Here is a 26,418-nt window from a genome sequence, read left to right on the forward strand (position 1 = left end):
AGCAACGGGAGCTCACCCCGTCACGGGGATTTGAACCACCGACCTTCTGATCGGCAAGTCCTAGGCTCTGTGGTTTAACCCACAACGCCACCCGCGTCCCTGGAGAGCCTTATAGTCCCCTTTTAAAGCCATCCAAATTAGTGGCCACCGCTGTCTCTTGTTGGGAGTGTTTGCCTTGGTTTCCTGCTCTCCTTCTGGATAGGGATGGAGGAAATATTTGATTCAGCACACATTTAAAGCCGGATCTGTCACATTCTCACTTTCCAAAACAATACACGAACGAAACACGGCTATAGCCTTCGAAAATTGCACCTGCCTGAATTTTGCGAAGCAGTCCTCCAGCCAAACAACATTTACAAAAATTAGGGATAAAGGGTGTATAAAAATGAAGGTATTGGTGAGACAAGCATGCAAGATCGCATCATAGAAAGGGAAGTTGCTTGCCCAAAGTGTCAGCGTTGCATAGAATAAATGGGTTAATTAGGAGAAATTTGCACTAAATTGCTGGGAAGATCCACATTGGCTGAAAGATTTTTAGATGGTGGTGGTGGGGATATCTTGAATGAATGAAACTGCACCCGAAAGCAAGTTTTAACTTCCTGTTTAATTCACAGAGTGTGTCAGAAATTCTCAACCTGCAACTTTGTCCAGAATTCACTGTCCCATCCGAGCCAGGTGAGCACATAATCAGGGTTCAGTCTGCTCACAAGCCCCCAGTCCTTTGACTGATGTTTCATCTACCTTGATGAGCGGCACAGGAAAGAATTCTGCTGGGTCTTTCGTTGCTTCAGCACTGCCAAAAGGAAAAGCAATGCCTAGCAAAAAAATTCCCTACTGTACAACTTTCAGTGGGGCTTGGATCCTCTCTGTACCCTGGGGCATCATGAGGAATTTTAATTTACTGGGGCAAAAGAGTGAAGCGTCCTTAGACCACATGGGTGACCAGAACCTCTGGGAAATATAGGGTCAAATGGACCAGTGGTCTAACTCTGTATAAAACAGCTGTTTATGTTCTGGGGAGGTGTTTGGGAGCGAGGACTTCTCGGTTCAAGGAAAATATTGCAGTTCATGTTTGAAATATGTACGCATGGTCTGTGTGTGTGAATTTCATGTGTGTTTGAATTTGCTACTGTGATTTTATAATTTATTCAGCCAAGAATTCGTACCAAAGAGCCAGTGTGGTGTGGTGTCATGGTTAGAAGTGGACTGACTAGGGCCCAGGTTCACTTAAGGGACCTTGGACCATTCACTCCCTCTCAAGCTAACTTTCCTACCTTGCAGGGTTGCTATGAGGAGTGTGAGGTAATAACTCAGTGCTCCCATGTGTTCTGTGAATAGAACAGATTGATTTCTTCTCAAAGCTTTTTTTACCCCACACTTTCATTCATATTTCGTTGTTTGAATACCATTAAACCAGGGATCAGCAAACTTTTTCAGCAGGGGGCCTGTCCACTGTCCCTCAGACCTTGTGGGGGCCGGACTATATTTTTGGGGAAAAAGGGAACGAATTCCTATGCCCCACAAATAACCCAGAGATGCATTTTAAATAAAAGGACACATTCTACTCATGTAAAAACACGCTGATTCCTGGACCATCCGCGGGCCGGATTTAGAAGGTGATTGGTCCGGATCCGGCCCCCGGGTCTTAGTTTGCCTAGGTAAAGGTAAAGGGACCCCTGACCATTAGGTCCAGTCGTTGCCGACCCTGGGGTTGCGGTGCTCATCTCGCTTTACTGGCCGAGGGAGCTGGCGTACAGCTTCCGGGTCATGTGGCCAGCATGACTAAGCCGCTTCTGGCGAACCAGAGCAGCACATGGAAACGTTGTTTACCTTCCTGCTACTTGCACTTTGACGTGCTTTCAAACTGCTAGGTTGGCAGGAGCAGGGATCGAGCCATCGGAGCTCACCCCGTCGCGGGGGTTCGAACTGCCGACCTTCTGATCAGCAACTCCTTCATTCTGTGGTTTAACCCACAGCGCCACCCACATCCTTTTAGTTTGCCTACCCATGCGTTAAACAATGCCTTGACCACTGTTCATGATTATATTTTATAACATTTGGACTCGGCACATAATTTGTGTTCTGTACTGATATTTTCAACTGCCCCTGGTCTCTGATCTGCCCCCCTGCCCCAAAGAGAGGTGCCTCCTCACACTGCCCCACAGGGGCCTGGGAAGAGGATGCCCCCAGTTTTAGTGGCCCAACGGAGACTGGCCAAAGGTGAACATGAAGCCAGCGCCTTACCTTGGGAGGCAGCAGTGGGCATTGCCACACCTGCATGGTGGAAAGGCTGTCCTTCAGCACCGGGTACTCACCTCCTAGGCAAGCCTTGCACACAGCAAGCACAAACAAAAATCTGTCCTTATTCCCTTATGGGGGATACAAGAGCCATTATAGAGTCCTTTGTAGAGAAAATAACAGAGGCCAACCAGAGAATATTGAGAAGCAAAGCAGCTAGTAAGCCTGATCTTTATTGAACTGTTGCAACAGGGTGCTCCCCTCACATGCAGGAGAAAGGAGGAGGACCCAGAGCCCAGGTGTGCCCCCCCCTTATGTAGACATTTTAAATTGCCCGCCCTGGAGTCCAAGACCACCCCCAGAAACATCATACCTACATCACAGAAGGGGTGTAGCTCAAGTCCACCCCCCCCGATACATCATAACTACATCACAGAAAGGGCGATCTACAGCAGAAATCTGAGTGCGTTGTTTACCTCCTGTTGTTGTTTACCTCCTGTCTGGCAAGTTACCTGTTAATGGTCACTTGATTGGATACCCTGGGGAGCCTGGCCAGTCTTTTGTAATGATAAATACTTAGTTCCTGAGCCAGGTCACAGGCTCACCCTGTTCATACACAGATATACCCTTAAGACAGGTTTTGTGAATGAAAAGAAAATGGGGAGGCTTTTCCATTTTCCTTTGACCTTGCAGAGAAAACATTTGGTCAGTTTGGGAGCCAAAATGGTTCCAGGACTGCTTTCCTGTGCTGCTTCAGACATGTGGTTTATATATTTATGTACGTGTTTGCTTGGTACATTTATGAACATTTATTATATATATATAATACCTTAATTTATTTATTTCAATAAGAAGGGCAAGCACAGCACCTGCCTGCTTGCCCGGCCTCCCGTTGCTCTGTCCATTCCCTTGCCTGCCTGCTTGCTTACTCCAAGGCCACCTCAGCTCCTGGCAACCAGCACCCCCTGGCCAGCCCCAGAGGCACCGTTCACCTGGGGAGGTTGTAGCCAGGGCTGCTGCAATATACAGCTGTGCAAGCCTTTGGGAGGCAAAGACGCAAGAGGGCATCAGAGGAAGGAGGGAAGGAAAGAGGGACAGAGGCCAGTGTTGCCCTCGTCCAGTGCTCAGAATGGGGCAGAGTTTTAGGCATGGCATCAAAATCTCATGAACACCACCCTCCAATATGGCGTGTAATTGGCCCCAAGGCCTGGGTTCTTGCCGGTGTGAGGACAGCAACGCTAGTTCCTCTCTGCCGATGTCCCGCGTCTTCAAGAATTGACCCTAATCTACATCTATTTCTTTTTACAGTACTGAGCCGTTGCTTCCCTACTTTTAACATCTCTCAAGTTGAATCCTTCAATGTGGGCGGGATGGATAAAAATAAAACTCTGGACACTATCAAGAATGGCACAGAGTAAGTCCTTTGACTCCCTGGGCGAACTTCAGTGAATTCCTGGTTAAGTTGGGTATTGGGATTTTTATTAGGGATTGTAGGAAAAGACCTGCCAAGGGAAATAAAATGTATGCGACAACGGTGGCAAGAGTCTTAATAGCCCAAGAACGAGGAAACCCTAACAAAAGAACAATGGCAAGAGAAATTGATGGATTATGCAGAACTGGCAAAATTGACATACAAACTGGGAGACAAGGACAACTGTGACTTTAAAGAAGAATGGGAACTTTTTACAAACTACTTAAAAAACAACAAAATGAACTGGACTCCTTGGCAGCTTTTGAATAAACATACACAAATTTATTGGCTGTTAATATAATAGATAGACAATTTAAGGATCTTTACAATTTTACAATATGCAGAGAACAACATAGGCTGAAAAATCAGAGAGAAGAACTGAGGAAAGTCTTGGGGGGGAGGGAGGGGGGTTCTTTTTGGGGGGAGGGGGGAAATTGGGGGGGAATGATGGAGATGATATGTTATGATAATTTGTTATATTGAAATTATTAATAAAAATTATTTTAAAAATAAATAAATTGGGTATCGGGGTGCAGTGATTTTGAAGGGGCTCTGCGGCACATGCCACAGAACATCCTTCAATCGCTGGCATTTCCAGTTAAAAATAGGATGAGGCAGCTGGAGAATGTGGAATACCTCTCTCGGCCTGTGACCCAGGGAAGCCTCTGCCAGTCAGAGCTGACAGCAGTGGGTCGGATGAACACAGCGTGATAAGACTCTGCTAGATCAGGCCAGTGGCTGTCTAGTCCATCACCCTGTTCTCACAGTAGCCAGCCAGAAGCCTATGGGAAACCAGAGAGCCCAAGGGCCCTCCCATGCTTTCTAGCAACTGGTTTTCAGAACCATTGCTGCCTTTGACCACAGAGGCAGAGCCTAGCCATCATGCCTAGTAGCCATGGCTAGCTAAATCTTCCAAGAATTTGTCCAATCTTCTTTGGAAGCCATCCAAGATGGTGGCCTCTGTCAGAATTCCTGCTCCGTGATTGCAGTCATGGGATTTTTGTCTATCACATGATGGTGCATGTTTTGACTCCACAGAGTGGGAAGTGACGGGGACAGGATGTTTGTGTTACTGTGTTCCGTGAAGTGGGACTATTGTCCTTTTTTCTTTTCTCTTTGCTGTCTGATGCTAGAGAGAGAGGGAGCCATGTTGCAGTGCTCCGTGTGTGTTTATATGTAAATAAAGTAGATTAGCCAAAATGCTGAGTTGCTGAGGTCTGTCACACAAGGAGTCCTAAGTCTGCCGGAGTCGGTTGGCATTGGTCGCTGTAATATTCGGGCAGCAGAAATCTTTTGAAGCTCCCGAACGATTGACCAGGAGGGAGAGAACATGCTAGTCGGGCATGTGTCTCTGCCAGGGTCCTGCTCGAGTGTAGGATGAGCTCCTGACAGCTTCTTCTGGGAGCCTGATATAATTTATTTATTTATTTATTTATTTATTTATTTATTTATTTATTTATACCCTGCCCATCTGACTGGGTTTCCCCAGTCACTCTGAGCGGTTCCCAACAGAATATTGAAAACACAACAAAACATCTAACATTAAAAACTTCCCTAAACAGGGTTGCAATCTAAAGTCAGATTGTTGTTTATTTCCTTGACATCTGATGGGAGGGCGTTCCACAGGGTGGGTGCCACTACCAAGAAGGTCCTCTGCCTGGTTCCTGTAACCTCACTTCTCGCAGTGAGGGAACTGCCGGAAGGCCCTCAGAGCTGGACCTCAGTGTCCAGGCTGAATGTTGGAGGTGGAGACGCTCCTTCAGGTATACTGGGTCAAGGCTGTTTAGGGCTTGAAAAGTCAGCACCAACACTTTGAATTGTGCTTGGAAACGTATAACACTGGCATAAGGCTGCTTCCTAATTTACAAATGCCCTAGACCAGGCATGGCCAAACTTGGCCCTCCAGCTGTTTTGGGACTACAGTTCCCATCATCCCTAGCTAACAGGACCAGTGGTCGGGGATGATGGGAATTGTAGTCCCAAAACAGCTGGAGGGCCAAGTTTGGCCATGCCTGCCCTAGACAGCCCCTTTTTCACCCCCTTAGTGCCAAGACCGCCTTTGCCCTCAAAGTTTGTTTTCTGGCTCCTCTTTTAGTGGTTAAACCACAGAGCCTATGACTTGCCGATCAGAAGGTTGGCGATTCGAATCCCCGCGACGGGGTGAGCTCCTGTTGCTCAGTCCCTGCTCCTGCCCACCTAGCAGTTCGAAAGCATGTCAAAAATGCAAGTAGATACATAGGTACCACTCCGGCGGGAAGGTAAACGGCGTTTCCGTGTGCTGCTCTGGTTCGCCAGAAGTGGCTGTACACCGGCTCCCTTGGCCAATAAAGCGAGATGAGTGCCGCAACCCCAGAGTTGTCCATGACTGGACCTAATGGTCAGGGGTCCCTTTACCTTTTCCTTTACCTCCTAGGTCCCCCCCCCCTTCTCATAGCTACCTTTTTGGTCCCTTGTCTCTGCAGACAGCTGTTGCAGTCTCTGGGTGCCAAGAACCTTGGGCTGAAGATCTTTGAGGATTTCACGCGGTCGTGGTACTGGATCTTGATGTGAGTGGCTGAACAAGTTGAGAGGGAGTAGCTTTGTGGAGGAGAGGCCAGCCATAATTTGTGCATTACTGCATACAGCCTGAGGGTGGCTCTGGAGGCTGAAGGTGTATATGGCAAAGATCTTCACCTAGGAGTCCCCAGATGTTATTGGACTCCAACTCCCATCATCCCCAGCCAGCTTAGCTGAGGGTCAGGGATGATGGGAACTGTAGTCCTACAATGACTGGGGGAACCTGAAGATTGGCAGGAGTACAAAAGGCCTTCAGAGAAAGCCCGCCTCCCCTTAAAAAGCCCAGCGATGATTGGCTGCACTCAGTGGTGCTGGCCAAGTGGAACGGCATGGCATGGAACGCTGGAAACTGAGTGGGAGGCAGGCCGGGATGGAGTATTCGGAGGAGGGTGTGTGGCTGACTGACCGCTGGTGGTTAGATTTTGCTAGGTGGTTAGATTTTGCTAGGTGAGTGCATTTTTCAGCAGACGCGGGGAAATCACCTCTGTGCTCTGACTCTCTTACCTTGTCTTCCTTCCTTCCAGAGGGCTGCTGATTGCCTTGGTGCTGAGCTTGATATTCTTGCTGCTGCTACGTTGCATCGCTGGGGTTCTGGTGTGGATCCTCATTGTTGGGGTGCTGGTCGCTGCGGCCTACGGTGAGTAACGTGGTGGGGATTGGTCAAAGTGGAGGAGCCAAAGCGAAGAAGGCCACAGGCCTACATATCCCTGATTTTCCCCGAGGAATCCTGGGAGGTGCAGTTTTCCCCTCACAGAACAATAATTCCCCAGAGTCCTTAACAAACTACAACTCCCAGGATTCTTTGGGGGAGCACCTATCGATCTCTGCCTCTTTTGCTTTCCAGGGATCTACCACTGCTATATGGAGTACCGTGAGCTTGACCAGAAAGGAGCCACCATCAAGAACATCGGCTTCACCACAGATGTGGGCGCCTACCGCAGCGTCAAGGAGACGTGGCTGGCTGCCTGTGAGTCTGGGCAGAGGGGAGCGGGCAGGAAAACGGGTGTTGGAAGATGGTCTAAAAAACCCAAAGTTCCCAAAGCTTGCTTATGAGAGTGGCCCAGGTGCGAATCTCCTTCTCTCGCCTCCAGTGATCATCCTCTGCGTGGTGGAAGGCATCATGCTCCTCACCCTCTTGTTCCTGCGCAAGCAGATCCTGATCGCCATCGCTCTCATCAAGGAAGCCAGCAGGTAAGGGAGTCTCTGTAAGGCCAGTGCGTGCGGAGCCTCGGTCCTGGGGGCCAAATCCAGACCTTTGTCCGGCCCTTGGGACCCTCTTCCCAAGCCACACGCCCCTTTCCCTCGGCCACACCTCTCGCCAGCCCTGCTTCACACCATTCTTGAGAGTTTTTGCCTGGCTGGAATGTGTCCTTGAGCTCTGATTGTTAAGTTGTGGGTGAACATATCAGACGACACAGCGATTCTTCAAACAGCTCTTGCTTATTCAGAGGCCAGAACAGAACTGAACTGAAGGGTTCAGTCAGCCTGCTTATATAGAGCTCCAGTACAACGTAACTGTAACAATTTTCTAAAACTATCCAATCACTGAACGTCACTTTCGATCCCTTATTTGCATAACTATCTACAGTATCCCCCTGCTGGCCCAGGGTGAGAACTTCAGTAAATAACACTGATAGTGCCTCTTTTTTTTTGCCTGGATAGAGGATATGGAAAGAGAGGTGCACAAGAGGAACTAGTTTTCTGGGCACAGGGAAAATAGGTGTTGTTGTCCCACCCACTTTTGCCTCCACTGAGAAAGGGAAACAAGCAACTAACTATTTAATCATTTTTTCGATACAAACAACAACAGCAAAAGACACATACAACAAAAACCATAATAACAATAATAACACAATTTGACAATTCAGATTTGAATACACTGATATACCTATGACTACACCTTTTTAAACAATATTTCCCCACCTCTCTCCTCCCCCTACTTCCCACCACTTTCTGCCTTATTGCTTAAATATTCGTTCCAGATTTCTTCATATTTATCCCTTCTTATTTTGCGTTGACATGCAATTTGTTCGTATGTAGCGAATCTGTCCATGTGCTCAATGGAATCTTTTTGCAGCTCTTCCAGTTCATCAAAACAAGTTTTTTTGCTTCTAATATAGCACGGTACATCCAATTTTTTTGACCCTTTGAAATCTCCCATGTTTCCGGAATATAATTTAGAATTAAATTCAATTCCCCTAAATAACAATTTCTTTTTATTACTCTTGCTATAAATATTCTCACCTCGCACCAAAGTGATCTTATAATTGGGCAGTTAATCATCATGTGTACTAAGTTTGCATTTTTACTCCCACATCTCCAGCAGTTGTCTGCACTTGTTATTTTCTTCCGGTATAGTTTTGCTGGAGTCCAGTCCTTCCTCTTAATTTCACTGTAGCTACAAAGTAGTTTTCCTCTTCTTTCCTCCCTGTGCTTCACTGCCTCCACTGAACTGCCCTTTAACCTCGAGAAGTTTCCCCTGCCCAGGCTGCCCCAGCTCAATTCTCTATACATTCGTACCTTGGTTTTCAAACAGCTTAGTTCTCTCTCTCTCTTTTAATAATATTTTATTAATTTTCCAAAAATAACAAAAATAAAAAACAACAATACAAAAACAAAACAAATTGACTTCCCTCCAATCCCCTGGATCTTGTGTCAGAAAAATTAATGAGGAGTGTTGCCTTCACCCCCCAAAAAGACTTGACCTAGGGCAGGGTTTCCCAAATTTGAATCTCCAGCTGTCTGGGGACTTCATTTCCCACCATCCCTGACCACCGGTCCTACTAGCTAGGGATGATGGGAGTCTTCCTGAAGGAAGCTTATGTTAGCTCTGCTTGTTTTTCCCTTTGCACGTCATTCACAAATAGCTCCTCGACAGCCAGGGTCTCTCTGGGGTTTTAAAAAAAATCTTTGAAGTGCACTGGAGATAATTGCATAGTGCTAAAGTGCATTGAAGCCCATTTAATGTGGTCATTTCTTGAACTGTGTGCTAAAGAGGCTTTATTTAATTCTACTGCATGCAACTATCTTTTTTAAATAAAGTATTTTTAATTAAACAATTTCATAATAACAAAATATCAATCCACATAATCAATTACATTATTTTCCCCCTTCTCCCCCCCTGCCTCTCCCCCCACCAAGGACTTCCCTGAGCTCCCCTCTCTGATTTCTTTGCACATATTATTCTCCGCGTATTATCAAATTGTACATATCCTTGCTTTATCTATCATGTGTTCAACTAATAAATTTGTGGATGTTTATTCAAAACCTGCCAAGGAGTCCAGATCATTTTGTTGCTTTTTAAAGTAATTTGTAAAAAGTTACAATTCTTCCTTGAAGTCACTGTTGTCCTTTTCACACAGTTTATATGTCAATTTAGCCAATTCTGCATAGCTCATCAATTTTTCTTGCCCCTGTTGGGATTTTGTTGGGATTTCCTCATTCTTCCATCCTTCTGCTAACAAGACTCTTGCCGCTGTTATAAAAAGGTAAAGGGACCCCTGACCATTAGGTCCAGTTGTGGCCGACTCTGGGGTTGCGGTGCTAATCTCGCTTTATTGGCCGAGGGAGCCGGCGTACAGCTTCCGGGTGATGTGGCCAGCATGACTAAGCTGCTTCTGGCGAACCAGAGCAGCGCACGGAAACGCCGTTTACCTTCCCACCAGAGCGGTACCTATTTATCTACTTGCGCTTTGACGTGCTTTCAAACTGCTCAGTTGGCAGGAGCAGGGACCAAGCAATGGGAGCTCACCCCGTTGCGGGGATTCGAACCGCCGACCTGATCAGCAAGCCCTAGGCTCTGTGGTTTAACCCACAGCACCACCCGCGTCCCTGCTGCTGTTGTAGCATACATAAATAAGTTCTTTAATTTCTTTAATCTAATTAAAGGGAAGACCCGTGTTTGCTTGGGCTCCTAAAAAGAAGATGGGGAACAGTAGAGGGGAAACATTGCAAAATCGTACCAGCAGAGAAGGTGCAAAGGCTGTATTATGGGTTCTAACTGGTTTGAAGTGTCTCTGAAGAACTGAACTACAAACGAGTTTGATTGAAGCTGAAAATTTGGGTTTACAGGGGTCTCCTCTTGTTCTCTCCTGCAGAGCCATTGGTTACATGATGAGTTCTCTTTTCTACCCGTTGCTGACCTTCGTCTTGCTGGTGATATGTGTGGCCTACTGGGGTGTTACTGCTCTGTATCCTTTATTAAGAGAAGACTTGTGACTTGCAAGTGTCCCGGGGGAAAGCTGGACATCTCGTTTTGTTTTTAATTGTGAGAGAACAACTTCCATTTTGGTAGCTGTGATCTTGCCCGATTTTGCAATGCGATTTCCCCCTGGAAAAAGCGTTTTTTGGGGGGCCCGCAATCTTGCATGGCACCCCCAAACATACATCTTTGGGGGCTGTGCCCTAAAAAGTGGGGTGTTGGTTGTGGGGACAGCGACTGAGTATGCTCTACAGCCATGGAAAGTTGACTGGCTATTGGGGCAAAGATAGCACAAAATGGAATAGTGAGGCTTGAACCCTAAATATAAGCAGTGCACTGCGCCATTTTGTTTTTAATGGCTTTACCTATGTGGTGCCTGTTGAATTGCTACCAAGCTTATGGCCAGTGTGAGAGCCAGTGTGGTGTAGTGGTTAAGAGCGGTAGACTCGTAATCTGGGGAACCGGGTTTGCGTCTCCGCTCCTCCACATGCAGCTGCTGGGTGACCTTGGGCCAGTCACACTTCTCTGAAGTCTCTCAGCCCCACTCACCTCACAGAGTGTTTGTGATGGGGGAGGAAGGGAAAGGAGAATGTTAGCTGCTTTGAGACTCCTTTGGGTAGTGATAAAGCGGGATATCAAATCCAAACTCTTCTTCTTCTTCTTCTTATGCCATTATTGGGAGGAAAGGAAGCTAGAAATAAGTGCCTTTTGAAGCACATTCGAAGCATATTTATTCCCCTCAAAGAATTCTGGGCACTGTAGTTTGTTAAGGGTTGCTGGAACTGTCAGTCTGTGAAGGGTAAACTACAAGTCCCAGAATCCTTTGAGGGAAAGTTTGCTTTGAGTGTGCTTAAAAGCTATAGCGTGTACGCAACCATAGGACAAGTACATAAAGCGGGATATCAAATCCAAACTCTTCTTCTTCTTCTTCTTATGCCATTATTGGGAGGAAAGGAAGCTAGAAATAAGTGCCTTTTGAAGCACATTCGAAGCATATTTATTCCCCTCAAAGAATTCTGGGCACTGTAGTTTGTTAAGGGTTGCTGGAACTGTCAGTCTGTGAAGGGTAAACTACAAGTCCCAGAATCCTTTGAGGGAAAGTTTGCTTTGAGTGTGCTTAAAAGCTATAGCGTGTAACCTGAAGCGTATGTAACCTGAAGCGTATGTAACCCGAGGTACCACTGTACTACTTGGCGTTTGATACCTAGTGTATAATGACGGAACGTAGCAGTTCCTGGTGACAGCTTCAGAGATTTTATATCCTAACACCTAGTAAAACCAAAGCAACAACATCCTGAAACCCTCCTATCCTCAGGTAAGAACGTCAGCTTCCAATTTTGAATCACAAAATTCTCAGCAAGCATTAGAAAACTCCATGAATATTCAAGTTCAGCTCTTCACTGCTTCCCTGTCTTCAGGTTTTTGTTCCCAGTAGGGAAATTTCTGTGTTCCATGTACCACAAGTGTTAAGTTGTGGGTGAACATATCAGACGACACAGCGATTCTTCAAACAGCTCTTGTTTATTCACAGGCCAGAACAGAACTGAACTGAAGGGTTCAGCCAACCTGCTTATATAAAGCTCAACTACAAAGCAACAGTAACAACTTTCTGTAACTATCCAATCACTGAACGTCACTTTCAATTCCTTATTTGCATATGCGGACCTGAGTGAAAGCTATCTAAAGTATATATAAATATCAAAAGTATTCCCCTGCTGGCCCAGGGTGAGAACTTCAGTACATAACACCAAGGTCTTAAACATTTCCGCACTGAAGATGGCAATAAGTGAGGGTGGCCCTGGGGCTTGGGGAGGCCCACATTATTCCTTTTTTTAAATATCTTCTTCCCTTGACTACTCCCCACCTTCAGATATCTTGCCACCTCTGGAGCGCCCCTCTATCGCATCGCTCCCAAAAATGATAGTTCCCCAGACTGCATAGGGATCTCTGGGAACGAGAGCTGCAGCCCATTGGTGAGTCACAAACGTAGCTGAAGGATCTTGGTTCCCAGATCTACCTCTCTGACTAGAGGGGATGGGGGATCAATTTGATTTGGTACACATTTAAAGTCATTTCCACTTTCTGAAACAACATGTGGAGCGAAACGCATCTATCCTTGGAAATTTGCACTTTTCTGAAGTTTGTCAACCAACAAAAATACATATATTAGGAGAAGGTGTGCATAAAAAATGAAGTTACCGTATTGTCCCAAATAGAAGCCTCACTTCTTTTTTTCCAAATTCTGACCATGAAAAGTTAAAGTGCGGCTTATATTCGTGACCTTACAAAAATTGTGTTTTAGGATATTGCTGCTGAAACAGACATACGGTAAATTGGAACAAGAAAATGTTTTATTGCTGATTTGCGAGCTTGAGTGCCTGTGGAATTGTAGCAACTGAATAGCAATTTGTGATTTTGGCGATTGTACGGTCGCTTTTGTGGGCTTGCAAGATCAAAGGCTTAAATTGGCTCGGAGTTACAATTCTACCAACTGCAGCAATTTTCAGCCTGTAACCCAATTTTAAGGGAGTGACTTATATTTGGGTCTTGTCTTTTTTTTCAAAACAGAAAAAAAACAAGTTAAACCTTTACATAATTTTTTTTCTATGACTTATTTCCTTGACCTCCTCACACCTCCCCTCTTTGTTTTCTAGTTCAAATAGATATTTCAGCAAATCCTTCATCTTTATTTTTATCCTAATAATTTATCTTAATATACTGTAATTTTCCATTCTCTCTTTCACCAATTAGCCATCCACTTTTACTTTATTTAATCTTATTTCTCATTAAAACTGATATATTTAAACCTATTCTCTTAAGACATTTCCCCTAGGGTCATAAAAATTCCATTCCACGATTTCTCCATCTCTCATTAAAAGCAATTAAAAAATAATAATTCTCAATATATACACTTTAAATTCCCAGTTTTCTGTCATCGTCTCCCCTCCCCGGTCTCGCCCCCTAACATGTGCAGTTTCAACTGGCTTGCCTTCAGCTGCCTAAGGTTGAAATCATGCAACATATACACATGTGGATTGTACTGTACACACTGATACCTCAAGTTCCTCCAAAAGCCCGAGTAAATAAATCCAATTTGCTCCCCAGCACTGTATTTAAAAGTGTGTCTTCAATTCTGGGGGCAGCAGTTCTGTACTTCCTATTAATTTTGTGATGGTTTCTTACTCGTACAATAGACTGTGAGGTAAGTTCAGTAGAGAATAGAGAAATAAGTTGGGGGGGGGCGGAGAGACGAAGAGAGGTAAGGAAGTGTGAGGTAAGTTATTAAAGCGAGGTGAGTCAGAAAAGGACTGGCTGGAAGTTCTCCTCAGAGATCTGAGCCCAGGTCTCCCTGCTCCAAGTCCATCTCCTGTACGACCCTGGATTTTATATTTCTGCCAGTGTTCAAAACAGATCCTGTTTGGCTGTGGAGCAACTTGTGGGGCTCTGCTTGGCTCTCCTTTTTGAGACCAGCCATTTCCATGCCCTGGTATTAAGAGCACCCTTCCCTGCTTTCTTCCTCCAGACATTCAACGCCTCCACCTACTGGCCCTGCCTGGTGGATTGCATCTTCTTCAAATACAACGATGAAGGTCTCTTTCAACGCAACCTCTTCAACCTTCAGATCTACAACTTTGTGGGCCTCCTCTGGTGCATTAACTTCGTCATTGCCCTGGGGCAGTGTGTGCTGGCGGGGGCTTTTGCCTCTTACTACTGGGCCTTCAAGAAGCCCCAGGATATCCCGGCCTGCGCTGTGTGCAACGCCTTCGTCCGGACGTTACGGTGCGCATCTTGTGTGGGGATTCCCATGTGTCTGGCGGTGGGCAGGGAAGCAGAGGATCTGGTCCTCACCCTGCCGTCGGCCTTGCATTGTGCCAGCATCTCCCTTGGGAATTGGAACATAGGAAGCTGCCTTCAACTGAGTCAAAGCGTTGAGTCCATCTAGCTCAGTGTTGTCTGGATGGTGGCTAACAGATTGAGATTGAATCCTGACAAGACAGAAGTACTGTTTTTGGGGGACAGGGGGCGGGCAGGTGTGGAGGATTCCCTGGTCCTGAATGGGGTAACTGTGCCCCTGAAGGACCAGGTGCGCAGCCTGGGAGTCATTTTTGACTCCCAGCTGTCCATGGAGGTGCAGGTCAAATCTGTGTCTAGGGCAGCTGTTTATCAGCTCCATCTGGTACACAGGCTGAGACTCTACCTGCCTGCGGACTGCCTCGCCTGAGCGGTGCATGCTCTGGTTATCTCCCGCTTGGACTACTGCAATGCGCTTTACGTGGGGCTACCTTTGAAGGTGACCCGGAAACTACAACTAATCCAGAATGTGGCAGCCAGACTGGTGACTGGGAGCGGCCGCCGAGACCATATAACACCAGTCTTGAAAGACCTACATTGGCTCCCATTACGTTTCCGAGCACAATTCAAAGTCTTGGTGCTGACCTTTAAAGCCATAAACGGCCTCAGTCCAGTATACCTGAAGAAGCGTCTCCACCCCCATCGTTCAGCCCGGTCACTGAGGTCCAGCACCGAGGGCCTTCTGGTGGTTCCCTCACTGCGAGAAGCCAAGTTACAGGGAACCAGGCAGAGGGCCTTCTCGGTAGTGGCGCCCACCCTGTGGAACGCCCTCCCACCAGATGTCAAAGAGAAAAATAACTACCAAACTTTTAGAAGACGTCTGAAGGCAGCCCTGTTTAGGGAAGCTTTTAATGTTTGATGTATTACAGTATTTTAATATTTTTTTGGAAGCCACCCAGAGTGGCTGGGGAAGCCCAGCCAGATGGGCGGGGTATAAATAATAAAATTATTATTATTATTACACCAAGTGGCAGCAGCTCTCCATGGTTTCTGGGAAGAAGTCTCTCCCAACCCTACTGGGAGATGTTGGGGGTTGAACCTGAGACCTTCTGCCTACAAAGCAGAAGCTCTACCATTGAGCTATGGCCTTCTACTATTGGTAGGCTCACACATGGCTGTAGTGTTGCCTGCCAACTGGAGGGTGAGGGAACCACCTGGCCATTGCTCATTTACAAAGGGGTGGCTGTTAGAAATTGTATTTGTTTGTTTATTATTACTATTATTAATTAAATTTGTATATGGCCCTATACCTGCATGTCTCAGGGTACTTCACAGGAATAATAATCATAATAATCTGGTCAGACCTCACCTGGAGTACTGTGTCCAGTTCTGGGCACCACAGTTCAAGAAGGACACTGAGAAACTGGAACGTGTCCAGAGGAGGGCAACCAAAATGGTCAAAGGCCTGGAAACGATGCCTTATGAGGAACGGCTAAGGGAGCTGGGCATGTTTAGCCTGGAGAAGAGGAGGTTAAGGGGTGATATGATAGCCATGTTCAAATATATAAAAGGATGTCACATAGAGGAGGGAGAAAGGTTGTTTTCTGCTGCTCCAGAGAAGCGGACACGGAGCAATGGTTCCAAACTACAAGAAAGAAGATTCCACCTAAACATTAGGAAGAACTTCCTGACAGTAAGAGCTGTTTGACAGTGGAATTTGCTGCCAAGGAGTGTGGTGGAGTCTCCTTCTTTGGAGGTCTTTAAGCAGAGGCTTGACAACCATATGTCAGGAGTGCTCTGATGGTGTTTCCTGCTTGGCAGGGGGTTGGACTCGATGGCCCTTGTGGTCTCTTCCAACTCTATGATTCTATGATTCTATTATTTTTTGGAAATCATTTTTATTAGTTTTACAAATACAAAGTTATAAACGGAGAATCAAAAAGTATATCCATACACAGAGATTCCTCTGAATCCCAGGACCTCCCCCCATCCCCTCCATGAAGTCCCATTATTAAACATTTAATACTGCATATTCTTTCATACTCCAATTTTTCATATCAAAGCATATTATCCATGGTAATCGTTAAACTACAAAATCCTGCTAATTGTTTCCATCTGCTTACAGTGGTCTCCTAAATAACTTTCTAAATTTTCCCCGTTCTTTTATAAAGCTTTTATCCTCTTGGTTTCTGAGTTTTCCAGTCAGTTTTGCCATCTCGGCCCATCTGACTGCAATGCCCTAGCCGCTCTGGGTGGCTTCCCCAATATCTCAAGGAACGGCTGGGAGATACCTTGTCTGACATTCTCAGGATCTGCTGCTACTTAGTGCAGACACTTGACCTCTCACCCTTCAAACAGGGGTGGAAAACCCCTTAGGCCCTCCAGGCCTCTCTGCCTGACCTATGGGACTTGTTCCAGGCCATAGCCTAACTGGCCCTGCTGCTCCACACCCTCCTTGAGTGCTTTTGCCTAGTTTGGAATGTGTCCTTGAACTCTATATAAAGCTTGCCTGCATAGAGAGGATTGAGTGAGTGTTGAAACTAGCCTACCAGACAAAGGGAACATTTATATTCATTGCTCCGCCCTCTTTCCCCTCTGGCCCTGCCCACTGCTGGAATGTGGTCCCTGGAAGAGAATGCAACCCCCTGGACTAGCTGAAAATATTTGCTCATCCCTCCTCTATTTAGAGTAGTCTGCATTGTTTGTTTTGGGAGATGCAATACAGTGGTACCTTGGTTCTCAAACTTAACCTGTTCCAAAACCAAAGCGTTCCAAAACCAAGGCACGCTTTCCCATAGAAAGTAATGCAAAACGGATTAATCCGTTCCAAAAAACAATCCGTTAAAAAACAACCCCTAAAACAGCCATTTAACATGGATTTTACTATCTAACGAGACCATTGATCCATAAAATGAAAGCAAGAACCAATGTACTGCAGTCACACAATCAATCAATCAGTAGCTGAACTGGGTTCCACACAGCCACCAAAACAAAACAAAAAGAGCCGCAAAAACAAAAATGCAAAATAAATAGCAAAAACCGACGGATCTCATCGTAACACTCAAAATGGAAGTGTAACACCCAAAACAGAGCACATTCGGCTTCTGAAAAATGTTTGCAAGCCAGAGTATTTACTTCTGGGTATGTAGTGTTTGGGTTCCAAGTTGTTTGAGTACCAAGGCATTTGAGAACCAAGATACCACTGTACATGAAAACGTAAACCTTGGATAAGAGCAGCAACCTCAGCCTTAATTAGGAATGGTGTCAAAGTCTGGGGTTCCTTGTCTTGACCCAGAACATTTTGAAAGGCAGCTCCACCTTACAGGACCTCTCCTCTCTCTCCGCAGATACCATATAGGATCTCTTGCTTTTGGTTCGCTCATCCTCACTATCGTCCAACTGATCCGCATCGTGCTGGAATATATGGACCACAAGTTAAAAGGCAAGTGATGAATAAACCAGGCAAGAAAAGAAGGGCAGGAATAAATACCAGTAATGGTCAGAATAACCAGAGTCGGGATGCCCAGTGACCCTGGAAATAGACCAGCACTGAAGTCTTTCACAATCTGAAAGGGTTTCAGAGCTGGTCTGTTATGTTGCTGGCCCTAACATTAGGCAGAGTGTGGCAGCTTCATAGAATTATTGAATTGTAGAGTTGGAAGGGACCCAGCGGTCATCTAGTCCAACCCCCCTGCGATGCAGGAATCTTTGAAGATTTTCAGACTCTTCAGGTAATTCAAATTACAGTCACTGCTTTGTTAACTAGTGGGGTAGAAGAGCAGGGGTGCGGGTGGGGGGAACCATTTCTGGCAACCAATGTTCCCCTTTGGGTTTCAGATATTACGTGGATAGATGAATGTAAAAAACCCAGGAGACATTTTCATGGCCCTCTTGTGGCTAGGACGGCTCATTTGCCAGAAGTCATGTATCTAGCATTAACTCTGGAGTTGTATATCGTGGTACCTCGGGTTAAGAACTTAATTTGTTCTGGAGGTCGTTCTTAACCTGAAACTGTTCTTAACCTGAGGTACCACTTTAGCCAATAGGGCCTTCTGCTGCCGCCGCACAATTTCTTTTCTCATCCTGAGGTAAATTTCTTAACCCGAGGTACTATTTCTGAGTTAGCGGAGTCTGTAACCTGAAGTGTCTGTAACCCGAGGTACCACTGTACTCGATTTTGACCAAACAAAACCTCCTAGAACAAAATATACATCAGTATGACCCCCCCCCCCAAAAAAAACCATGACCACAAAATAATAATAAATAATTAAAAACGAAACATTCATTTCCCCCCTTTATGAGGCATCCTTAAGGTGTAACTGTAATTTTAATACAGAAGTACAAGAATGCAAAAAACCCAGCAAATTTCAAATACAGTAATATTCGACTTAGGAGGTTTAGTTTGGTTGAGAGTACAGTGGTACCTCGGGTTACAGATGCTTCAGGTTACATACGCTTCAGGTTACAGACTCCACTAGCCCAGAAATAGTACCTTGGGTTAAGAACTTTGCTTCAGGATGAGAACAGAAATCGCACGGCGGCAGCGGGAGGCCCCATTAGCTAAAGTAGTACCTCAGGTTAAGAACAGTTTCAGGTTAAGAACGGACCTCCGGAACAAATTAAGTTCTTAACCCAAGGTACCACTGTATGCACTTCCAGAGTTAATGCTAAATACGTGACTTCTGGTAAATGAGACACCGAAGATGCTAGAGGGCCGTGAAAATTTGAGTCCTGGGCTCTTTAGACTCTCCTACCTATGTACTGGATGCGGGTGGCACTGTGGGTTAAACCATAGAGCCTAGGACTTGTCGATCGGAAGGTCGACAGTTCGAAACCCCATGATGGGGTGAGCTCCCATTGCTCGGTCCCTGCTTCTGTCAACCTAGCAGTTCAAAAGCACGTCAAAGTGCAAGTAGATAAACAGGTACCGCTCCGGCGGGAAGGTAAATGGCGTTTCCGTGCGCTGCTCTGGTTCGCCAGAAGCAGCTTAGTCATGCTGGCCACAGACAAACACCGGCTTCCTCGGCCATTAAAGCAAGATGAGCTCCGCAACCCCAGAGTCGGTCACGAAATGGACCTAATGGTCAGGGGTCCCTTTACCTTTTACCTACCTATGTACTATCTGAAACCAAAGGGGCACACTGGTTGCCAGATGCGGAATACATTGATGTTATTTTCAGCTCTCCTACCCCACTAAACTGGGAAGAGCCAATGAGAGAGTGTCCTTTTGGGGCCCCGGCTACCTAATTCTCCTGTGGCGTTTGTAGGTTCCGGTAACAAGCTTGCCAAGTGCCTGCTTTGCTGCATGAAGTGTTGCTTTTGGTGTCTGGAGAAGTTCATCAAGTTTCTCAACAGAAACGCCTACATCATGGTAAGACTTGCAGGTGGGCCACCTAGAAGATCAGGGGTCTTAATGGTGGTGGTTGGGAGGGACGCCCGTGGGGGAATAGGAGGCGAGGGAAGTGAATGTGTATCCTGGAGGAGGCTTGAGAGCCACTGTGATGTGTCTGGGGGTGGGAAACCGGGGCTCAAAACCCTGCTACACCTGCTCCCACAGCACTCAGGTCCTGCTTGTGGCCAGCTGACCACTGTGAGAACTGGATTCTGGGTAAGATAGACCTTTGGTCTCACCTAGCAGAGATCTTCTGTGTTTGCAGGACCCCTGCGCAAACACGGCAAACAGTGCCCCCTCAAAACTACGGCTTGCATAGGAAACAACTCATCGGGGCCGAGGGTTCTTCAGTCCCCCCAATAAATCCCCCCTAAATTTTTTTTATTCGTTTTCCAAAAATAATTAAGCAAGCAAGCAAGCAAACAAACAAACATACATACATCTTAACTGTCAGAGCTGCCTCTAGGTCCCAGCTCACAGAGGACCAACGCTAGGCTGTCGTTATGTACAAAAGTCTTTATTGAGGATTAGTTTCCATTTCCAAGCCGTAGCGCGCAGCTCTACGTCTTAAAGCCTAGACCGGCGAAGTACCGTCTGAGTCTCCTCCCCTATGACACCACTTTAAGATCCTAGCCCGGCTCCACCTTTTACGCTGCTCTCTCCTCCTCTGGGTCCTCCTGCCCGCTGGGGCATTGCCCTTTCTGGACTCTTCCGACGCTGAGTCGCTTAGCTCCTCCCCCTCCCTCCGGCGGGCTTTAGGACCCGGTTCCCAATCCTCATTCTCTGCTGTCCCGCGCTCCTGTACATTTGAACTTGCCTCTCGCGCCAACCCAGTGACCTTCCTCCTGACCGTTACACTACTTCTGTCACTGCTTCCCTCTTCCGGGATACTGGCCGGATCTGACCTCCCCTCCGTTGTCTGACTCTCCGATGGAGGTGTGGTCAGCCCTGCCTTATCTTCTCTCCCTGGTGGGGAATGCACTGGCCCTGATCCTTGGGACTCTTCCCCCCCACTCTGCTCTGGTGGGGAAGCTGGTCCTGATTTCCAACTACTGCTCTGGGAGTCCCTGCTGCCCCCTTGCTCCTGGGACGTTCCCCTTGGGAACCCCCTACCCCTGGCCACTGGCGCCCCCTTCTGTGAATCTTCCGATTCGCTGGAGAGGCTCATGGAATCCCTCGGTCCACTGTCCTCTTCTCCTACACTCCCCTCGGATTCTTCCCCTTCGCTCTCCATCTCCTCTCTTCCCTGTGCCTCTCCTCCTGAACCCCTGACATTAACTATACTTGACCCAATCTTAGTAACATTGTTAAGTATCCTTCCTCAAATCCCCCTGGCTGAATTTCAGTGTATATCATTATAACAGTTTTCCAATACCAATTTTCTCATAAAATTAACTTAATCACTTAACATCCTTCTTTGTTTTCATTTTGACTTTAAACATAATATTCTCTAACATCACATATTTCAATCCTAAACCTATCTGGTATTTGCAAGCTTTTCCAATTAAGTTATCTTAACATATTTAACTAAATAGTCTTTAAATTTCAGCCATTCCTCCTGGTACTCCTCCTCCTTCTGGTCGCGGATTCTATCAGGTCGGCTAGCTCCAATAAAATATTTGAGGGGGACAGGGCCCCCAAAGTTGATGGGCATTGCCAGTGACAGTTTTTATACTACATTTTTAAAACTTTGCCTTGATAGAGTCTTTCAGCCTCTTTCGTTGACCACCAGCATTACGCTTTCCATTTTTAAGTTCAGAATAGTGTAGTTGCTTTGGAAGACGATAATCAGGCATCCACACAACAGTGGCTGCACTGTGGTTAAAACAAACCAGGTCACCTTAGAAACCATGGTTTGGAAAGTGCAGTTGGCTTTTCAAAGCCTCCATGGTTAACACTGATTATTTATTTCCAGACCACTTCTCAGGCAAGATCAGCTCCCAAAGCGACTTACAATTAATACCCACTGAAACATATACATTGGACTATGTGAAATATTGCAGAGAAAAGTATGAAGAGAATTATTAGTGAAGGATTATTAAAAGTAATAGTGAAATTAATGAAATGCAGTTAAGTGATAAAGACTGAAAAATCTTCAGATGTGGTTGATGGAAAACACTGAATAAGAAAAGAAAATATGTTGTTTGGAAATTTTACGTAAAAATTAATAAAAATATATTTTTTTAAAAAAAGAAACATACAGTACATCAGGGAGATGTTGCAGTGTTTATGAGAGTTGTGTTTCTGCTCCCTGAACAGTGGTGTTACAACCCCCAGGCTCTTTCCTCTAGAAAAATAAGAAATGATTGGGAATCGGTGGTGGAGTGTGGATTGTGGAACCCCGTAAAATTCTAGGCTGGGGTGTATGGTTCTATATGGCCATCTTAATCCCAATAAAAACTTGGGGGCGGGGGCGTGGTGTTGTTGAGGGAGGGGAAGGCCATAGTCCTACATCATTGCAAAAGACTGAGCTAATTTCCTTTGTCTCTTTCAAACCCTTCCCCTCCTCAGATTGCCATTTATGGAAAGAATTTCTGTGTGTCGGCCAAAAATGCCTTCATGCTACTGATGCGCAATGCTGCCAGGTAATGGGCGAGAGGGTGGGATCAGCAGGGACCAAAAAGAAGCAGAGGTGAAGGTGGACATTCTTGGTTCGAACCTCCCCTTTCTACCCCTGCAGAGTTGTAGTCCTGGATAAAGTCACGGACCTGCTGCTGTTTTTTGGGAAGCTCTTGGTAGTTGGCGGAGTTGGCATTCTGTCGTTCTTCTTCTTCACTGGGCGAATTCCCATCGATAAACCCGAGTTCAAATCTCCCGTCCTCAACTACTATTGGCTGCCCATCCTGGTACGTGTAAGACCCATTCCTTGGGCCTTCACCTTTTCTCCCTCAATCTCTCTCTCTTTTTCCTGGCCCATTTTAAGGCAATTCTGCACCATTCCAATCCAATATGGCGGCTAAGATGCACAGATTTGTGTTAGTTTAGCTAAAAAGTAGTAAAGATCCCCTCCAAAAACACACACACCAAAGTTGCTGACAGAAAACTGCAAGGAATTGCTGGGAGTGAAGAATCTTGGTTGTCTCAAGGAGGATCCTTGGCTCAGGAAATGATTTGTGTTAAGTTGTGGGTTGACATAGCAGACGACACAGCGATTTCTCCAAAGCAGGTCTTTATTTTGTAAGCTGGAATAGAACTGACAAGCAAACAGCTCAGCCGACCTGCTTTTATAGGCAGCCGGCTGTCAACATTGTAGCAACAACAACCCAGAGTTTCCTGCCTAAAATAACTGACGTGGACCTGAGTGAAAACTATCTACAGACCTGAGTGAAAACTATCTACAGTATCCCCCTGCTGGCCCAGGGTGAAACTTCACTACATAACAATTTGTATATGCTTTGTTGGACAAATGGCCTGAGGAGAGGCTATCCTGTGGCCTTCTGGATCTTGCTGACATCCAGCATGGCCAATGACCAAAGGTAATGGGAGTTGTAGCTCTGCCAATTCTGAAGGGCTACAAGTTAGTCAACTTAGTAGCTTCTTGTGTCGCTTCACAAAATAATAGCAGAAACCATTAAAGAAAGAGTATGAGTTGTCCCCAACAAACTGGGAGCTTTCAAAATATGGTAGGCGAGAATATTGTGAACTAGCCTTTGGCAACCCAGTGTCCTCAAGCAGATTTGGACTACAACTCCCATCGTCCACATCCACCGTGGCCATCTTGGATGAAGCTGATGGGAGTTGTGATCCAGAACATCTGATTCCAGTGCTGGAAGTCTTGACCCTCTCACCTCATACCATTTCCCCCCCTTTCTCTCTCTCTCCGATTCAGACTGTTGTGGTAGGCGCCTACTTCATAGCCCAAGGTTTCTTCAGCGTCTACAATATGTGTGTCGACACACTGTTCCTCTGTTTCTGTGAGTAATTTTTATTGCCCTAATTATACTCAACTGCACACCTGGGGCTCTGCAGGTGTTGCTGGACTCCTGCTCCCATAAGCCCCAGCCGGCATGGTCCATGGCCAGGTATAATGGGAGTTGTAGTTCAGCAATGCCTGGAGGGGCTCCCCTCTCCACAGATTAACCATTCGTTTGCTAATCTGATGGCAATACTTTCCTTTTCCCCTGCAGTGGAAGACCTGGAGCGGAATGACGGCTCCCAGAGCAAGCCGTATTACATGTCCAAGTCTCTCATGAATATCCTCAACAAGAAGAATGGCAAGGCCAAGTAGAAGAAAATTTAGTGTTACTGGTCCACATCATCTCTTGCTGCAGTATATCGCTTCCTGGCTTTTAGGCCCCAGGCCTGTCTCAAGAGCACTTTAACATATCCCGTCCCTTGCTTTCCTTTCCAGTGCATTTTGAACACATTTCAGCCTTTTGGGCCTTGCCACTCTTGCCTCACGTTGTCTTGCTCCGTGTTGGCCATATTGATTTCTTAAACGGTGCCATATTGAGAAGACATTCTCCTCCGCCTCCTCCTTATTTTAGAGCCCACCTTTTAAATGAAGGCAGCCATTTTAACATGTTGCCCTTCCCTCTGGTCCACCCATTTGGGGTTGTATCCAGTCAAGATGTCCTATTCATCCCAAGGGTCGCTGACTTGCCCCACACATCACACGATGTCACGTGATGTGTTCGGCCCAGCATGCAAGCGCTCGTGTGCCAGGCTGGGTGGGTGTTCCATCGCCACTGCCGCGATGCCAGTGCTTCCCCACACATTGATTCTGTGCCAGTGCCAACGTTTCCCTCCACGCTGGTGTTTTGCTGTCCATCTTGCTTTCCAACCCTGCAGACATCTTCACGAGAAGCCATCCCACTTCCCTTTGGCTTGGGCCTCGTCGCGTCCAACCCAGCGAAAAGGACGTTTGGCCGATATTTGCGATGTTCCCCCGCCAGATATCTTGCTGGATTTTATAGGCCACAGTAAAACAAGTGTCCTTTCCTTTAGGGCTCAGCTGATGTTCTTTCGCGGGCTATGCAACTTCTCAGTAAACAGCATTTTCCAGGTCTGTGTGCCGTTCTCTGTCGCGAAATTCCTCGCGGCGCTTTCAGCAGAAACGCTCAGAGTCCCAGGTTTTCCCCAGTGCAGTCTTTTTAATGTGAGCTATATACAGGTATTTACAAAAAACAGTCCAAACAGAGTACCTGCTCCTTAAGGCAAACGAATACTCTCCACACAGCATCACCACACCACACCACAGCACAACCACCACAGCAACCACACCCACTGTTAAACAGGCTTTTCTTTTTAAAACAGGTGATAGCCAATCACATTAATCACACACCTGCTGAGTCACTCTGACTCAGCACTTCACAGAGTATTGCATCATCCTGTTGAAGCCTGCAGACTTATTCAGTATCCTGCGAATCCCAACATTCTCTGGGTTAAATTGGGTGATCAGGAAGCACCTGGGAGAGCCTCTTCTAAAAACCTATCATATAGAGAGGCAGTCAGCTTTAGCTGCCTACGGTGTGATAAGCTCAGTGTTAGACTGTTCCCCCGGCTTTTGCAGTGAGGAGAAGCAGACAGTGACGTGGCTGGAAGCTACGATTAATCTCCTCCCCAACTGGTTACAACTACTCCATGGCAAACTTTTCAAACAGCTTATATAACTCCCATCTGCACAGCTGTCAACTGTCCCTTATTTGGCGGGAAACTCCCTTATCCCAGTGCCATGTCCCGCTGCGGTCCCTTATTGATGATGTCCCTTAAATTTCCCGGGTTTCGTGCTCACCCGGCTCAGGAGGAAAGCAGCGGCTCGGGGTCCTCCGCTGCGAGAGAGAGCGCGCACTGGCGCTGTCGTCCTGGCGTGAGGAGTTTCATCACCTGAGAGAGATGGGGGGAGGGAGAGAGACTCTTGCCCACACCGCCCGCGAGCCCGGAAGGCGGTAGCGGTGGCGGCGGCTGAGGAGGCGGCCTGAGGGAGGAGGAAGAGGAGGGGATGGGGAGGGACACAGAAGGGCACCGCCGCAACCGCCTCATGCCGGATTGACAACATCTGTCAATCCTACCAATGTATGTAACTTTTTACAATAGCAAAATCCCTTATTTTCAAGGCTGCTGGTCCTTTATTCTCAAATCTGTAAGTTGACAGCTATGCCCATCTGCCACCCTGGTTTTTCAGGCCCAGCTGTGCCAATTCCTGATTACGTCGTTCTCTTTCAGAATATCTTGACCTTTTTCTTTTTTGCTTTGGCATTGTCGCACGTCCAACAAAGAGTGGTGCTTTCAAATCGAGTGAAACAAATGGGCTGAATCACACTTAGCTCTGCCTTGCACAGTAATCATTTTGTTGCCTAAGTGCCTTCATTGACAAATTGGGTTATCCTTTTCCCACTTAATTTCCCGGTGATTTTGTGCCAATTTATTGACTCCTAAACTATTTTGGCCCCGGTCCACTTCCTGTCAGCCATTCTGTTTGGCTGGAGAGTTTTTTATTCAAAATGCTAAAAATGTACTGTATATAGACTTTTTTTCTTTCTGTACAAAAATAATAATTTTATAGAAAGGATACAAATTTATTAAAGCTGATTTTAAGTAAACCGCATTGTCTCTCTTATTCATGTAAGCGAAGGATTATATTTGCTTATATTCTTCTTCGGCGATCACTCATAGCCAAGTAAAATTGTCTTCCATGCATATGGCCTACGATACTGCTTAATTGGCAAGTTGATGAGTTTTTTTTAACCCTGCTTTTCAGCCCAGTTCCCTTTTCAGGTGGTTGGAGGGCATCCTTGACATTGAATTTATTCCATGCACCCACCTGGA

General features: G+C 46.3%; 1 protein-coding gene across 1 annotated transcript in view; it reads left to right on the forward strand.

The window, feature by feature from the left end:
- The window catches only part of SLC44A4 (solute carrier family 44 member 4), a 59,853-nt gene extending 35,208 nt beyond the window's left edge, over positions 1 to 24,645 (forward strand). Inside the window, exons 7-21 of the mRNA XM_079961920.1 lie at positions 615 to 675; positions 3,547 to 3,652; positions 6,172 to 6,255; positions 6,790 to 6,902; positions 7,110 to 7,232; positions 7,357 to 7,456; positions 10,363 to 10,455; positions 12,337 to 12,439; positions 13,990 to 14,246; positions 17,606 to 17,700; positions 19,526 to 19,629; positions 22,162 to 22,235; positions 22,331 to 22,496; positions 23,480 to 23,564; positions 23,778 to 24,645. Coding sequence (XP_079818046.1) covers positions 615 to 675; positions 3,547 to 3,652; positions 6,172 to 6,255; positions 6,790 to 6,902; positions 7,110 to 7,232; positions 7,357 to 7,456; positions 10,363 to 10,455; positions 12,337 to 12,439; positions 13,990 to 14,246; positions 17,606 to 17,700; positions 19,526 to 19,629; positions 22,162 to 22,235; positions 22,331 to 22,496; positions 23,480 to 23,564; positions 23,778 to 23,878 — 1,665 coding nt within the window. The 3' untranslated portion in view covers positions 23,879 to 24,645. The remainder of the gene's footprint in view (positions 1 to 614; positions 676 to 3,546; positions 3,653 to 6,171; positions 6,256 to 6,789; positions 6,903 to 7,109; positions 7,233 to 7,356; positions 7,457 to 10,362; positions 10,456 to 12,336; positions 12,440 to 13,989; positions 14,247 to 17,605; positions 17,701 to 19,525; positions 19,630 to 22,161; positions 22,236 to 22,330; positions 22,497 to 23,479; positions 23,565 to 23,777) is intronic.
- The last annotated feature ends 1,773 nt before the right edge of the window (positions 24,646 to 26,418 follow it).

Source organism: Podarcis cretensis, assembly GCF_951804945.1.
Source record: "Podarcis cretensis genome assembly, chromosome: 2".
Classification (NCBI taxonomy): domain Eukaryota; kingdom Metazoa; phylum Chordata; class Lepidosauria; order Squamata; family Lacertidae; genus Podarcis; species Podarcis cretensis.